Source organism: Canis lupus, chromosome 20 (assembly GCF_003254725.2).
Source record: "Canis lupus dingo isolate Sandy chromosome 20, ASM325472v2, whole genome shotgun sequence".
NCBI lineage: Eukaryota > Metazoa > Chordata > Mammalia > Carnivora > Canidae > Canis > Canis lupus.
Genome location: NC_064262.1, coordinates 51,465,825 through 51,481,052, shown reverse-complemented (window position 1 = coordinate 51,481,052; position 15,228 = coordinate 51,465,825). Strand labels below are relative to the sequence as shown.

General features: G+C 49.3%; 2 protein-coding genes across 4 annotated transcripts; one reads left to right on the top strand and one right to left on the bottom strand.

Annotated features, from left to right (window-relative positions):
• Positions 1-1,449: 1,449 nt before the first annotated feature.
• On the bottom strand, positions 1,450-5,789 carry FBXL12 (F-box and leucine rich repeat protein 12). The gene is made up of 3 exons (XM_025457446.3): positions 5,445-5,789; positions 5,268-5,340; positions 1,450-2,883 (listed from the first exon to the last, which is right to left on the bottom strand). Exons 1-3 carry the CDS (start codon positions 5,528-5,530, stop codon positions 2,062-2,064), a joined length of 981 nt encoding a protein of 326 aa, XP_025313231.1. The 5' UTR covers positions 5,531-5,789; the 3' UTR covers positions 1,450-2,061.
• Positions 5,790-12,200: 6,411 nt separating this feature from the next.
• Positions 12,201-14,082, top strand: UBL5 (ubiquitin like 5). Of its 3 annotated transcripts, none has more exons than XM_025457450.3 (5): positions 12,201-12,569; positions 12,842-12,908; positions 13,102-13,185; positions 13,337-13,374; positions 13,882-14,082. In XM_025457450.3, the coding sequence occupies exons 2-5, from the start codon at positions 12,853-12,855 to the stop codon at positions 13,923-13,925; spliced, it is 222 nt and encodes a 73-aa protein (XP_025313235.1). In that variant the 5' UTR covers positions 12,201-12,569; positions 12,842-12,852; the 3' UTR covers positions 13,926-14,082. The 3 variants fall into 3 exon arrangements, with proteins under 3 accessions (XP_025313235.1, XP_048953539.1, XP_048953540.1); XM_049097582.1 differs by lacking the exon at positions 12,201-12,569 and adding an exon at positions 12,572-12,629; XM_049097583.1 differs by lacking the exon at positions 12,201-12,569 and adding an exon at positions 12,590-12,648.
• Positions 14,083-15,228: the final 1,146 nt, after the last annotated feature.

Below are 15,228 nucleotides of genomic sequence, written 5' to 3'. Positions count from 1 at the left end.
CCCTCAGAGTTAGCTAAGCCCAGGAAAGGGGTCACTAAAGTTCAGTATACCTGGAAGAAAGACACCACTAACCAATGGCATGCTGAAGCCAGCTCATGCCAGCTCAGGAGGGCCCATTGCTAAACTTGCAGGAGTTTTGAGAGCCCGTTGTTAGTCTGTTGGTCACTTGAAACCAGCCATGATGGGATACTTACACCACAGAAGTTGGCAAACATTACAAATTAGGGCTCCTCCTCCCCCATCACTACTTGCTAGTGCTGACTACGAAACAGTTCCACGTATTCCACTACTTCCAATTTCATGCCTGTTGCTCCATTTCTGCAGGAAAAACAAGAAGAAAGGAAAGAAGGAAACTATTTTTCCACCTCAAGCAGCTCCAGGTAGGGCATCAGCGACCTATTCCAGGACGACCGGCAGAGCCCAGTGTAAGAGTGGGGTTGGCCACTCCATCATACTCCCCACAACAGACCTCAGGTCTCCAGATACCCTCAAAACAGATCCCATTCCTCAACCTGAGACCTCTCCAGTCCCAACACCCCAGCCTGCATCAGTCTAGTTCCCCAGGTGCCCTGGGCTGGAACTGCCATATCTGACCATGGCGTGGGACAAGTAGACTCTGACCATGGCCACACTGGAAGTACTCATCCCATAGTCCCCATATGGCCTGATGGAGAATCTCCACTCCACCTGCTAGTGGGAAAGCATGAGACACCCAGATCCTCTGATAAGGGAGCTTGAGACAAGGAATGAAGGGTACCAGCTCAGCCCCGTTTTCTCTTCTAGCTCTGCCCACCACAGGGCTGGGCTGGTGGGCAGGTGGCGAACCTGTGGAGTCACACACGCCCTCCTACCCAGGCTCAGATCAGAAGTAACTCTCATCTCAAGGGACTACGTTCCTGATCACTATCAGCCTGCCACCTGTTTCTTTCAAGTGGCTCAGACTTAGCAGGCAGGAATTGCTACTTACTGAACCCCTAAAACCTGCACCATCTGTGGGGACCCTCCAACCTCACCCCTTCAGCTCTGACTTAACTTCCCACTGCTCATCACTTGTTCTTTCAGCCACACGGTTCCTCCTAATCCTGAAAAATGTCAAGCTTATCCCCCATCTCAGTGTTTTGGTCTTTTCTTTTTCCCAGTGCTTCCCAGAGTGGGTTCCTCATCACCTCTCAGGTCTCCAAACTTGAGTGGCTGGCCCCGCCCACTCTAACAGACACAAGCATGCCCATCATGTGAACCTGGTTTATTGTCTCTAAAATTATTCCAAAAAAAAAAAATAAAAAAATAAAATAAAATAAAATAAAATAAAATTATTCCATCAACGCATTCACTCGATCGCCCTACCTTCTACTCAGGGCTTGTTTTGTTCACTGCTGTGGCCCCCGGGCCTAGAACAGTGCCTGTGGTATAGCGTGCAGTCAAGAAACATTTGTTGAATAAACCAAACGCTTTTTTGAAAAAAAATTATTTTTCTTTAATAGCAAAATAATATATATTGTGGAAAAATCAGAAAATACAGGATACCAAGTACAGAAAATACAACTTAGAACCTTCATTAACACTTTTGATGATGAAAGCATAAGTCTTGCTTGGCTTTCTCATCACGTCTCTCGTGTGCAAGTAGGTATATCAATGGTGTGTCGGTGTGTGGGTGCACATGCATAGGCAGTCTTTCCAAGCCTCCTAAGGGGCCTTGGCCCCTCAGGTCTCCCTAACTCCTAACCCCACCCTTCTGCATCCATCCTGTTCCTGAGAACGACCCTTTATCAAGGACCTTTTTGGCCCAGGGCTGGTAAAGAGTTAAGGCTTTGCAACATAACCATGAGGTAGCTATGATCTTCCCTATTTCCAGATGTGGATACAGGCCCTCTAGGAGGCTGGCTGATGTCACAGGCCAAACAACTGGCAAATAGGGATTCCAAGTGTCTGGAGGCTCCAAGGCCTCAGTTTTCCCTACCTGTGGCTTTGAGGCCCTGTCAGCCTGATTACGGGCCTACTGCAAGGTACCTTTCAGATGATGTGAGGCTCCCCAATAAAAGCCGAGACGGACAGGTGGTACAGTTACATCCACCAGTCCATGGACTCTTTGGGGCAGGCCCTGACAATGACCATACAGTGGGGCAACCCCTTACACAGGATCCTCTCAGCCTCCTGACCCTCCCACCCCAGCCCCTGCAGCTCAAGAACCCTGAGCTTGGGCATGGTGAGGCAGGAGGAGAGGATTTCAGCTGGGGAAGGCATTTCTGGGGTGATGAGAGGGCCTAGCAAGCACAGACTCTCCAGGGCTGGCATGCCCTCCAAGACTGACAGGCCAGGGGCAGAGAGGCCCCTCACGGTCAACCGGATCTTCCGCACATCTCGGAGGTGGCGGCTGATGGCCAGGAGGGTACTGTCAGCCGAGAGGGTACAACCCAGCACCTCCAGCCTCTGCAGGTAGCTCAGCTCCTGGAGGCCTGCATCTAGCCCTGTCTCTGTCACACGGTATGTGCCGCCAAGCACCAATGACCGAAGAGCACGGAAACGTGTCAGGCCCTGCAGGTGCTCATCTCGGAAGGCAGGGACGCGGTCTAGCACGATGCACTCAAGCAAGGGCAGTACAGTGGGGTCCTGCTCCTTCAGGAGCCAGGCCATGGAGATCTCACAGCTGTGCAGCTCCAGGGTCCTCAGGGTGCAGGGCAGGCTGGTGATGGGCACCATGCTCAGGTCGGCCACGTGTAAGCAGAGGCGCTTCAGGTTAGGGCACTTCTGGCCCAGGGCCCTCATCAAGGCAGGGGACAGCTGGGGGGCCTGGGAGCCTGAGAACAGGTAGCCACCCATCCGTAGGGAATAGAGCCGGGATGCCATGTACCTGCGAAGGAGGTGCCACATGACCTTAGGCCGCATCTGTAAGAGCCAGAGATGGGTGTGACAGGGTGAGAGAAATGGAGATTATTCCAAGGCCCCTGGCTGCTTGGAGACAGACAGGCCCCAGGATGGGTGGGGCTCTAGTGCTCCCCAGGGCTTCTGCTCTTCCCCTGCCAGCCTGACCCTGCACCTCACAGGAGTAGCAAGAGAATTTAATTCCATCATTTTGATTTCTAGGTTTGAACAAAAACAAGGAAAGAAAAGAGAAGATCATAATAGATTTGTCTTTAGCAACTGAGTGGATTCTCATTATCTGGAGTAAGAAAGCAAAGCGACTCACCAGCATTTTATCCCTTTCTTAATGACCACTGCCAGTAGAAATAAGCAACACAAAATAAAACTGAAAAAGGCTAGAACTGTCCAGAGTAAATTAGAGCCATGTTATAAATAAGAATAATCACAACATAGTAAATGGTGAAAGCTGCAAAAATTAACCCTGGAAAGCTAATTACTAGAAAACAAAATATTGGAAGCACTGTGCATTTTATTGTAGGTACATTTTACCTTTAAAAAAAAAAAAAGGCAGAAAAAATGCATAGCATAAACCCTGGAGGTTATTCGAAATTTGGAATCTGGGGCCCCATCCAGTTCACTGAATCAGAATCAGCATTTTAACAAGATCCTTAGGTAATTTATATACACAGGCAAGTCTGAAATATTCCTTTATAACACTTATTTATAATAGTAGAAAGTTGGAAATAACTAAATGTCTGTCAACAGGAAAACAGATAAATTGTGGTATATTCATTTAACACTTTAAAAGGAATGAACTAGATTTACATTCTCAGTCAAAATAAATCTCAAAAGCAATGTTGTGTGAATAAAGCTAGTTGTGGGTGGATATATAATAAGCAGCATTTATTTACCTAAATAGAATACCATTATTTAAATTTTAGGAAAACATTAACAAAATTACATATTGCTTCCCTGCACTCACACAGGAAGGAAATCAAAATGTGAACAGAAGACTACAAACGCATTTTACAATAGTGGCTACCTCTGAGGACAGCTTCAAAAAAATGTAACGAATATATCTATAAATGTCATGTGTATATATATATACGTAAACCTTTGCATGTATGTTTCACATGATGTGCGGCAAAAATGACCAAAGATCAAAGTGGGTTAAATCTGGGTAGGGCAGCCTGGTTGGCTCAGCGGTTTAGCACCGCCTTGGCCCGGACGTGATCCTGGGGACCCAGGACCGAGTCCCGCGACCCTGCATGGAGCCTGTTTCTCCCTCTGCCTGTGTCTTTTTTCTTTTCTTTTCTTCTTTTATTTCTTTTCTTTTCTTTCTTTTCTTTTCTTTTCTTTCTTTTTCTTTTCTTTTCTTTTCTTTCTTTCTCCTTTCTTTTTCTTCTTCTTTCTTTCTTTTATTTTCTTTCTTTTCTTTCTCTCTCTCTCTCTCTCTCTCTCTCTCTCTCTCTCTCCCCCTCATGAATAAATAAATAAATTCTTAAAAAAAAAAAAAAAATCTGGGCAGCCCGGATGGCTCAGCGGTTTAGCGCCGCCTTCAGCCCAAGGCGTGATCCTGGAGTCGTGGGATCGAGTCCCACATCAGGCTCCCTGCATGGAGCCTCCTTCTCCCTCTGTGTCTCTGCCTCTCTCTCCCTCTCTCTCTCTCTTTGTCTATCATGAATAAATAAATTAAAAATCTTAAAAAAAAAAAAAAGAGAGAGAGAAGTCTAGGTGATGATGGGACACCTGGGTGGCTCAGTGGTTGAGCGTCTGCCTTCAGCTCAGGTTGTTGATCCTGGGGTCCTGGGATCCAGGCTCTCACAGGCTCCCCGAGGGGAGCCCAATGCAGGACTTGATCCCAGGATCCTGGGACCACGACCCGAGCTGAAGGCAGATGCTCAACCACTGAGCCAGCCAGGTGCCCAATACATAAAATCTTAAAAAAAAAAAAAAAAAAAAAAAAAAATCTGGGTGATGAATGCCTAGTTGGTTTCAGATATAATCCTCTACACGTTTCTATAATATATTTGAAATAGTTCATGCTAAATAAAACAGGAAAAATAAATACGATGCAAATGGGGAAAAGTGTAAAAAGGTTTGGTTGCGCTACTCAGGAAATAAATTCTGGAAATTAAGTTGAATCTGGAAAATGATTTCTCCAGGAAAACTCATTAATACACGATGTAAGCAACTAACTTTTGTCATATGCTCACTGTGTGCCAGACGCGGCTCTAAGCTCTCTCCCTGCACGATCTCGCTTATCCCCGGTTGGGCGATGGGGAAACAGGCTGAGGAGCAGGCAAGCGACGTTGCCCGACGCGCCCCGGGCTGCCAAGCTCCAAATCCGGGGTTCGAGGGCCAGACGCCCCACCGCGGCCCACGCCCGCCCGGTCGGCCCCGCGTACCGTGTACAGCGTCAGGTCGACATGTCGCCAGAGCCACCGGTCGTCCACCAGCCTCTTCCAGCGGTGACAAACCCTGGGGGAGGGGACCCGCCGTTAGAACAACCCCGGCCCCGGCCCCGGCCCCGGCCCCGGCCCCGGCCTTCCCGCCACCTCCCCGCGCGGGGTGCGGGCCGGCACCTGGAGATGCGGATCCGGTCCCGGACCGGGAGGTAGGAGAAGATCTCCAACAGGACTGAGTCCGGCAGGTCGGCCAAAGTCGCCATGATCCGGCCGACACCCACTTCCGCTGGCGGCTGAGGGGCTTCGGGATCTCGTCCCGGGGAGGCCAGCGGGCGGCGGAGGGCGGGGGTGCCAGCAGAGCGGTGGCCGCCGCCTCCGGCAGCGGACGGACTTTCAGCTTTCCTCCTGCGGGAACATGGTCCGGTCCCAGCGACAGAGCCGCCGCGACCCGGACGGAGCGCGGAGGATGGGGCTGGGAACCAGGCCCGAGCCCGGAAGGCGTGGCTGAAGCTCCGGCGCGGCCCGGAGGCGGGGCCAGGGGCGGTGACGAGGCAGGGGGCGGGGCTAGCCGAAGCTCGGGGCGTTCCGGAGGCGGGGCCAGGGGCGGTGACGAGGCTGGGGGCGGGGCTAGGGCTCGGACCAAACCTGGAAGGCGCGGCTGGGGCGGTGACTAGGGGCCCCGGGGCGAGCCTGGGGAGGTGACGGGAGACCCGGGGCGTGTTTGGGTCGAGGACGAGGCCCTGGAGCGGGATTAAGGGCTGGGACAAGGCTGGGGGCGGGGCTAGGGGCGGGGCGGAGGCTCCGGCGGGGCTAAGGATGGAGATAGAGCCGAGATAAGTGGCTGGGGTGGTGACGGGAGGCCCAGGGGCGGGGCCAAGGGCGGTGACGAGGGGCCGGGGGCGGGGCTACAGCCCCCAGGACCCAGCTGGGAAGGCGCCCTGACAGCGGAGGTGCAGGGTGGGGGGCGGGGAACAACCCGGGGTTGTCCTAAGGGGGAGCGAGGCCCTTTTTTATTTACTAATGCTTTTTGATGCCTATGAACAAGAATAAATTTGTAGAACAGAAATAGTTTAACAAAGGGTGTGTTCAATTTTTCATTTAGATTGATAGTCCCAAATTGTTCTCCACAGAGGCTGAACTGACACTCCCACCAAATATATATTGCTCATTTAAAAAATATATTTTATTTATTTATTCATGGGAGACACAGAAAGAGAGAGAGGCAAAGACACAGGCAGAGGGAGAAGCAGGCTCCATGCAGGGAGCCCAATGTGGGACTCGATCCCGGAACTGCAGGACCACACCCTGAGCGCAAGGCAGGCGCTAAACCGCTGAGCCACCCGGGCTGCCCAAAATAAAATATTTTTTTTTTAAATGAGCAATGGGGATCCCTGCGTGGCTCAGCGGTTTGGCGTCTGCCTTTCGCCCAGGGCGTGATCCTGGAGTCCAGGGATCGAGTCTTATGTCGGGCTCCCTGCATGGAGCCTGCTTCTCCCTCTGCCTGTGTCTCTGCCTCTCTCTCACTCTGTCTCTATGAATAAATAAATAAATCATTTAAAAAAAGATTTTATTTTTAAGTAATCTCTATACCCAACCTGGGTCTTGAACTTACAAGTTGGAGATCAAGAGTCACATATTCTACCCACTGACAGCTACATGCCCATATCACTATTTTTAAGATTTTATTTTCAAGTATTTTCTATGCCCAAGATGGGGCTGGAACCCACAACCCCAAGATCAAGGGTCCCATGCTGCAGACTGAGCCAGCAAGGTACCACCATCATTCACTAAATTAGTAGTTCATTTAAAAATTAGCCGTTTGGGGATCCCTGGGTGGCGCAGCGGTTTGGCGCCTGCCTTTGGCCCAGGGCGCGATCCTGGAGACCCGGGATCGAATCCCACATCAGGCTCCCGGTGCATGGAGCCTGCTTCTCCCTCTGCCTGTTGTGTCTCTGCCCCTCTCTCTCTCTCTCTGTATGACTATCATAAATAAATTTAAAAAAATGTTTTAAAAAATTAGCAGTTTATAAGAACAGCGAAATTTATTCAACATTCCTGTATTGATGAGTATTCAATTTGTTTACAGATTTGTTACCACAAATAATATTGGAGTTAAGAATTCTTTTATCTATCAACCTATCTTATCTATCTATCTTCTTTTATCTATCAACCTATCTTATCTATCTATCTATCTATCTATCTATCTATCTATCTATCTATCTATCTACTTTTTCTATTGGATAAATAACCAGGAACCGATTTGATGGGTCAAAGGACATGTGAAGTTTAAATTGAGGTTTTGCTAAATCACACCCCCAAAAGCCGATAATGGCAACAAATGTTTTCAATACACACATTCACACAGAGTCAGGCAGGAATTGGAGATGTTGAGAACTATTTTAAAAAGAAATGCAAGGAAAAAAAAAAAAAGAAATGCAAGGGATGCCTGGGTGGCTCAGTGGTTGAGCGTCTGCCTTTCAGGCTGTGATCCCGGGGTCCTGGGATTGAGTCCCACATCGGGCTCCTTGCAGGGAGCCTCTTTCTCCCTCTGCCTATGTCTCTGCCTCTGTGTGTGTGTGTCTCTCATGAATAAATAAATAAAATCTTTTTAAAAATGCAAAACTCATTAAGATGTATACATTAAATGTGTAAAATTTGTTTCAACTATACCTCAATAAAGCTAAAAAAAAAGATAAATCTGTATGCTCGTCCTCATGCTTATCTATAATTAAATAAAAAAGTAAAACACCAGGGTTTTCATCTATCAGATTAAAAAAGATGAAGAAGCTAGAAAATATCCACACTAGCCTTGGTGTGAGGACACAGACCCTTTCAACCCTGCAGAAGGGGCAAAATTGATTCAAACTCTTTGAAGGCAGTTTAGCAATCAGATTGCAGCCTCTGTTGGACCCGACAGTCCCATGTGTAGGATCTCAAATCATTAAAAATAAATAAATAAAACGAGGTAGGTCTTTCTGTGCTATTTGGAACAATCTCCAGAATACTGTTTGCTTTAACTGGAACAATCTCCAGAATACTGTTTGCTTTAAAAAGCAGAAGGTGTAGAGATCAGCATATATAGTTTTATCTCATGGAGATACATATATTTCCAAAAAATGCACACACAATTTATTATGTATTTCACCCTTTATACATGAATGCCTGTATAAAACCTAAATCATTCATAGGGCACCTTGGGACACCTAGGTGGCTCAGCAGTTGAGCGTTTGCCTTCGGCTCAGGTCATGATCCCAGAGTCCCAGGATTAAGTTCCACATCAGGCTCCCTGCATGGAGCATGGAGCCTGCTTCTCCCTCTGCCTATGTCTCTGCCTCTCTCTCTCTCTGTGTCTTTCATGAATAAATAAATAAAATCTTTTAAAAAACCCATAGGGCAGCTGGATGGCTCAGTTGGTGGGGCAAGTGACTGTTGATCTCAGGGTTGTGAATTCAAGCCCCACACTGAGTGTGGAGATTACTTTAAAAACTAAAAAGTCTTAAAACAAAACCAAAAAAACTAAGTCATTCGTTTCTGCCCTTTGACATAACTTAAAATATTGTATGTTACTTGAAAATACAAAGTCTCTACTGAAATGTGTTAATATCTGAAAAGTTTTATAATTTTCTTGGGAGGTTCCATTCCATATCACACGTTTGAAGATGCAGGAACTATCTCTATAAAATGGAAATTTGGGGGGTGCCTGGGTGGCTCAGTTGGTTGAGCATATGCCTTCAGTTCGGGTCATGATCCCAGGGTCCTTGGATCAAGCCCTGCGCTCAGCGGGGAGCCTTCTTCTCCTGTGGCCTGCAGCTCTCCCTGCTTATGCTCTCTGTCAAATAAGTAAAATTGTTTTTGTTTTTTTTAAAGGAAACTTTTAGTGGTAGTTGCCTTTGGGGATGGCTGTGATCTGAAGGCAAGAAGTCTTTATGCTGCCATATATACTTTTATAATGCTTAAATTTTTACCATGTGCAATGTTTATCTTTTAAAAAAATGTAGGGATGCCTGGGTGGCTCAGCGGTTAAGCTTCTGCCTTCGGCCCAGTGCATGACCCTGGAGTCTTGGGATCTAGTCCCACATCGGGCTCCCTGCATGGATCCTGCTTCCCCCTCTGCCTGTGTCTCTGCCTCTGCCTCTCTCTCTGTCTCTCATGAATAAATAAATAAAAATATTTTTAAAAAATAAAATAATTTTTAAAATGTAAGTTCCAGGGATCCCTGGGTGGCTCAGCAGTTTAGCACCTGCCATCCGCCAGGGCATGATCCTGAAGTCCTGGGATCTAGTTCCCTATTGGGCTCCCTGCGTGGAACCTGCTTCTCCCTCTGCCTGTGTCTCTGCCCCCCCCCCTCTCTCTCTGTGTGTGTCTCTCGTGAATAAATAAAATCTTTTTTAAAAAATAAATAATTTAAAAATGTGAGTTCCAAATGTTTATTGATAAGTCAACCCCTTTGGTATTTTTCCTCAGCCAAAGCACAGAAAAAAATGCTTCATGTTTATCAGCCATCCTGCAACTGTGGAAAAACCAAAAGAATCCCACAGAGGCCAAGTCACTTGTCAGGGGGCACAGGCCCAGATCTGATGCCACAGTGTAGCATCTCTACCATACTACCTTGTGCTCTTTCTTTTTTTAAATTTTTTTATTTATTTGTGATAGTCACAGAGAGAGAGAGAGAGAATGAGGCAGAGACACAGGCAGAGGGAGAAGCAGGCTCCATGCACCGGGAGCCCGACGTGGGATTCGATCCCGGGTCTCCAGGATCGCGCCCTGGGCCAAAGGCAGGCGCCAAACCACTGCGCCACCCAGGGATCCCCTTTGTGCTCTTTCAAATAAATAAACTAATCTTTATCTAAATCTTTGTAAAATATTTATTTATTTATTTATTTATTTATTTATTTATTTATTTATTTATGATAGACGTAGAGAGAGAGAGGCAGACACAGGAAGAGAGAGAAGCAGTTCCATGCAGGGAGCCGGATGTGGGACTCGATCTCAGGACTCCGGGATCACGCCCTGGGCCAAAGGCAGGCGGTAAACTTCTGAGCCAAGTGATAAAGTTAAATATCACTTTAAGTAATATTTAACAAAATATTTATTCATTCATTTATTTGAGAGAGAGAGTGAGAGAGCACGTGCGAGGAGGAGCAGTGGCAGAGGGAGAAGCAGACTCCCTCCTGAGCAGGGAGCCCAATGTGGGGCTCAATCCCAGGACCCCATGATCAGGACCTGAGCCGAAGGCAGATGCTTAACCAACTGAGCCACTCAAGTGCCCTGCCTTTTTTTTTTTTTTTTTTAAGATTTTATTTATTTATTTGAGAGAGAGTAGGGGAGAGTGGCAGAGGGAGAGAGAATCCCAAGCGGATTCAGCGCTGAGCACAGAGCTCAATGTGGAGCTGGATCTTATAACCCTGAAATCGCGACCTAAGCCAAAACCAAGAGTCAGATGCTCAACTGAGCCACCCAGGCACCCTTGGAGCAACTGCTTTTAAGTTTAGCAGCACCCAGGTGCTCCTGCCCTCACCCCCTGAGTTACAGGGGGGTTCCTAAGTACCATCTCCTGTTCCACCAGCATACAGGGGTGGAGGGAAGGAAACCTCACATATAAACTCCTCCCTCTGGGTCAGAAACCCGGGGAACAAGGGGGCAAAGAGGGCCTACCCCGCTTGCTCCTTGGGTTGTGACCCACAACCCTCCCTTCTGGGAAGCACCTACCTCCTCCTCACCCCAGCACCTCTAACAACTGACCTTCTGCTGCTCAAAGAGGGGAATGGAGCCGCCCTTGTTCCTCAAGGGGCATTCACTGAGTCCTTTCATGGGAAGTTTTTTTTTTTTTTTTCCCATGGGAAGTTCTGAATTCTAATTACCAAGGTGTGAGGAGGGGTCTCTAAAGTGAGGTATCCGAGGCTCCTTCCTTTGTCACCTTAATCTGGAAGAGAGGGTGTCTATGCCGCAGTGGTAGCCTAGTCCTTAGAGTGTGATCACGAGGTCCTGGGCTCGAGTCCCACATCACGTTCCCCGCAGGGAGCCTGCTTTTCCTTCTGCCTATGTGTCTGCCTCTCTCTGTCTCTCATGAATAAATAAACAAATCTTTTTTAAAAGACAGAGAGACAGAGAAGGTGGATGGAGCAAATCAGAAGCAGCAGCTCATTTTCAGAGCGAATCCCTTTAGGCTCACCAAACTGGGAAAATCCTGTCTGCAGAGAAAGAACAGCCTAATGGTTCCATTGGCAGTGAAGGGGCTGCTCTGGGGCTGAAGGGCAAGGCTGAGATCTGGTACAAGGTGCTCCCTGCAGGGCTGGGGTGACCTTCCTCAATCACACAAACCCGGGTAATCACCCTCTTCTGTCGTTTCCACTCGACTTGCCCATCATGCTGGTTGGCATGCAACTTGGACTCCATTCTAAAGATTGATTGATTGATGAGAGACACAGAGACAGAGGCAGAGACAAGGGCAGAGGGAGAAGCAGGCTCCCTGTGGGGAGCCTGATGCGGGACCCCATCCCAGGATCTGAGCCAAAGGCAGACCCTCAACCACTGGGCCACCTAGGCGGCCCTTTACCCAAAAAAAAAAAAAAAAAATGTTTTAAGATTTTTATTTATTCATGAGAGACGCAGAGAGAGAGGCAGAGACAGCAGAGGAGAGAACGGGACTCCGGACTGGTGCGTGCTGGTATCCAGGACGTGATCAGGAGGCCGCTTTGCTGACTGTGGTCTGCGCCCAGGTGTGTGTGTCGGGGTGCAAGGGGGGGAAGCGATGGCCAAAGGGAGGGGTGGGCAAAACGCTTCCAAGTCCCCGCCCCCAGTGAAGGGAGGGGGCCCGAGATGACAGCACGACTTCACCCAGGCTCCTCCTCGCCCTGAAGCTGAGGCTCCACTGAGAGGCTCCATCGGGCTCCGGAACGAAAAGTCACCACCCCCACGGGGCGTCCCCGGGCTCCCCTGATGTTCCCACCAGACGCCACACGAGGCCGCGGCAACCCACACCTTCCGACGGAAGGGGGATCTCTCTGCCCGGCCCCTGACCTCTGACTTTGCTTTCACGCCCCTTCCCCGGCCACGCACAAACCGGGACCCCAACGCGGCCCCACGCACCGACGGGCGAGTATTCTCTGCCCAAACTCGGGACCCCGAAGCGGCGCTCGGAACCTGCCTTGACCGGAAGAAAGCCGGAGCGGTGTTGAGCCGGGAGCGGGGAGGGCGCTTCCGGTTGTTCACTTCCGCTTCCGGCTCTCGGCGTCTACTCTAACCCGGGCTCCGCCCTCGAGCGAGGAGTTTGTGGCGTCGGCGGGTTCCAGGCGATTCGAGGTGAGGGGCTGGTGGGAGAGGCGCAGAGTCGGGGAAAGCGGACGGACCTGGCCATCAAGGGTGTGCGCGTCTGCGAAAGGCGAGGCCGGGCCTTCAGGCGACCTGAGCGGGGAGGCGCGGCCGCCTGGGGTCCGCGGTCCTGGGAGTTGGGGCCTAGGAGGACCGCGAATCTGGGAGGTTGAGGGGTGAACGTAAGACTCAAACCCGGGGTCTTGGCTCTTGGGAGACCCCTGAAGTCCTGACTGCTGCCTTCCACCCCACGCCGTGTGTAGCTCCAGACAGGATGATCGAGGTTGTTTGCAACGACCGTCTAGGGAAGAAGGTCCGCGTTAAGTGCAAGTATCCACCCGCGGCTGAGAGGCAGTGGTTCCTGGGGTGCTTGATGTGAGGCAGGCATCTCCGTGTGTGCTGTAGGGTGACTTTAGTTAAACCCGGGGGAGTGGGCGGGTGGGGGCCTGGCAGGGCGCCTTCAGCCCTGGGATGTCCTCTTCCCCGTTCTCCCTTCCGTTTTCCTTAACTCGTCTGCGCCCAGCACTGATGACACCATCGGGGACCTTAAGAAGCTGATCGCAGCCCAAACTGGCACCCGTTGGAACAAGATCGTCCTGAAGAAGTGGTGAGTGCAGCGGTGGAACTGGGGACTGGATGGGACTGGGCCAGAAGGTTTGGGTGGGGGAGCCCTGTGGGCTTAGGCAGAGCTTCCTCAGCTTGCCTCCTGCATGAAAATCCACCTCAGACTTCAAATTCAAAAGGTTTCTATCCCACAGGTACACGATTTTCAAGGACCACGTGTCTTTGGGGGACTGTATCCTTTGCGTGACTTCTTGAGGAAGGCTCTGTATACCAGACTTGGTTCTCTTTGTTCGGTGCTGGAGTCTGTATGAGATGGTGCACATAAAGTATTTAACTTAGAATGTAGCACACAGTAAGCATTTGGAAAATGGGATCCAAAGAAAAAAGAAAGAAAGAAAATGGAAGCCATGTCATGTTGGTTAGGGGTGGAGGGTGGTTGATGAAATGCTTTGGCTTGGCTTAGAAGAAACTTGAAGGTCTAAATATTTATTACTGATCTCTACCTGAGTGTGGACAAGTGGTCAGGGTGGAGTGAGACTCAGGCATGTCTGTTGTGCAACAGGAGCGTGAACCTTTGTTTTTTTTATAGTTCTGATTCTTTTCAAATCAAAATTGACCTAGTTCAAAATGGCTCCCTTGGCCCTGGGTGGAGCCCTCAGGCCACCCTGACCCACCTGTGCAAGATGAGAGGGTGGAGATGGAGCCCACAGTGAGAGTTCCTTAACGTTTTTTACTTCAGATGAAATCCACGATGGGATGAACCTGGAGCTTTATTACCAATAGAGCAGAATTCCTTCCATTTGTCCTGTCCTGCCTCCCCCCCTCCACCCCGCTCCTCTCCCCTCCTGTTGGCTCCTCTCCCCTCGTCACTACCATCTCCCCCACACTGATACGGATGCTTGTTTTTAAAAACTCATGTTAATAAAATCTTAGAAGTTGCTTCATTGTTGTCATCTTTGAAGGAGGTCTTTTCTAACGTGGGAGGGTTGTCACTATACTCTCAGTATCCAGCAGCTCAATAAAGAGTTCAGGATCCAACTGGATCAGTGAGGGAAGAGTAAGCCAGCAGCTTGGGAGCCTGAATGGAAGCTCTGGGATTTGCCAAGGGTCTGTGAAGGTCGAGAGATCCGTGGGATTATTGGCATCCTAATAGATCAAGGGGGTCTGGGTAAGGACAGTAGATACAGTAGTTAGGAATACAGGTTCTGGATTCAGACCGACTATGGTTGGAATCCCAGCTCTGCCACTGCTGTGATCCTGGGCCAGGGTAGTTAACGCCTTCATTTCCTTATCCAAACTGGAACTGATAGTGTTTACTTAATTGCCTTGTTGTGAAATGTGTAGATGAGCTAAAGCATGATTAAGCAGCCACAGTTCCTTGGATTTTGGAAATTCAAGTGAACAGAGACTGTGGTTTAGGCTAGGCTTTGATCATTAGTGATGGGATTTGAGGAAGTCACCCTCTCCGATCCTTGGTTTCCTACTCTAAAATAGACAACCAGGATGGCACCCATATCTCAACGAGAATGCAGTTAAAACAGCAGGATGTCTGGCACAAAGTGTTTAAAGCTGTCTCCAGCCTTCCTCCAGGTGTGAGTAGACAGGACACCAAACACCCCATCTGTGTTCCCTGGGCCACAGACCCCAGGATCAATGTTGGTCCTTCCTCCAGCTGTATTCTGGAGCCTTTCTCAGGAGTTTCACCCAGAAGCTTGCCCCATCCCTTTCCCCCTCTCCTGTATTGACCTGGCTGATTTCCTGAAGTACATTAACATGTTCAAGTCTAGCCTTCCTCATAAGCTCCAACTAGTCTTCTGCCTTAATTTCGCTACCAAGCTTCTTGGGATGCAGACCTTCCAGCTGCCTAGGGTCCTACTGGCATGTAGTTCATGGACGATGATCTCTCCTTAGTCTCTGTTAGACGCCTCCCTACCTGCCATCTTGGTTTCCCTTCTGTCCTTAGGACTAGCTCCCTCCTGATGTCAGGAATGTCTCTTTCCTGATACCTTGATCTTCCTACTGTTAAAGTTCTCTCCCCCCGTATTTGTCTACTTAAAAATACCCCCCCCCACTTTTTTTAATATAG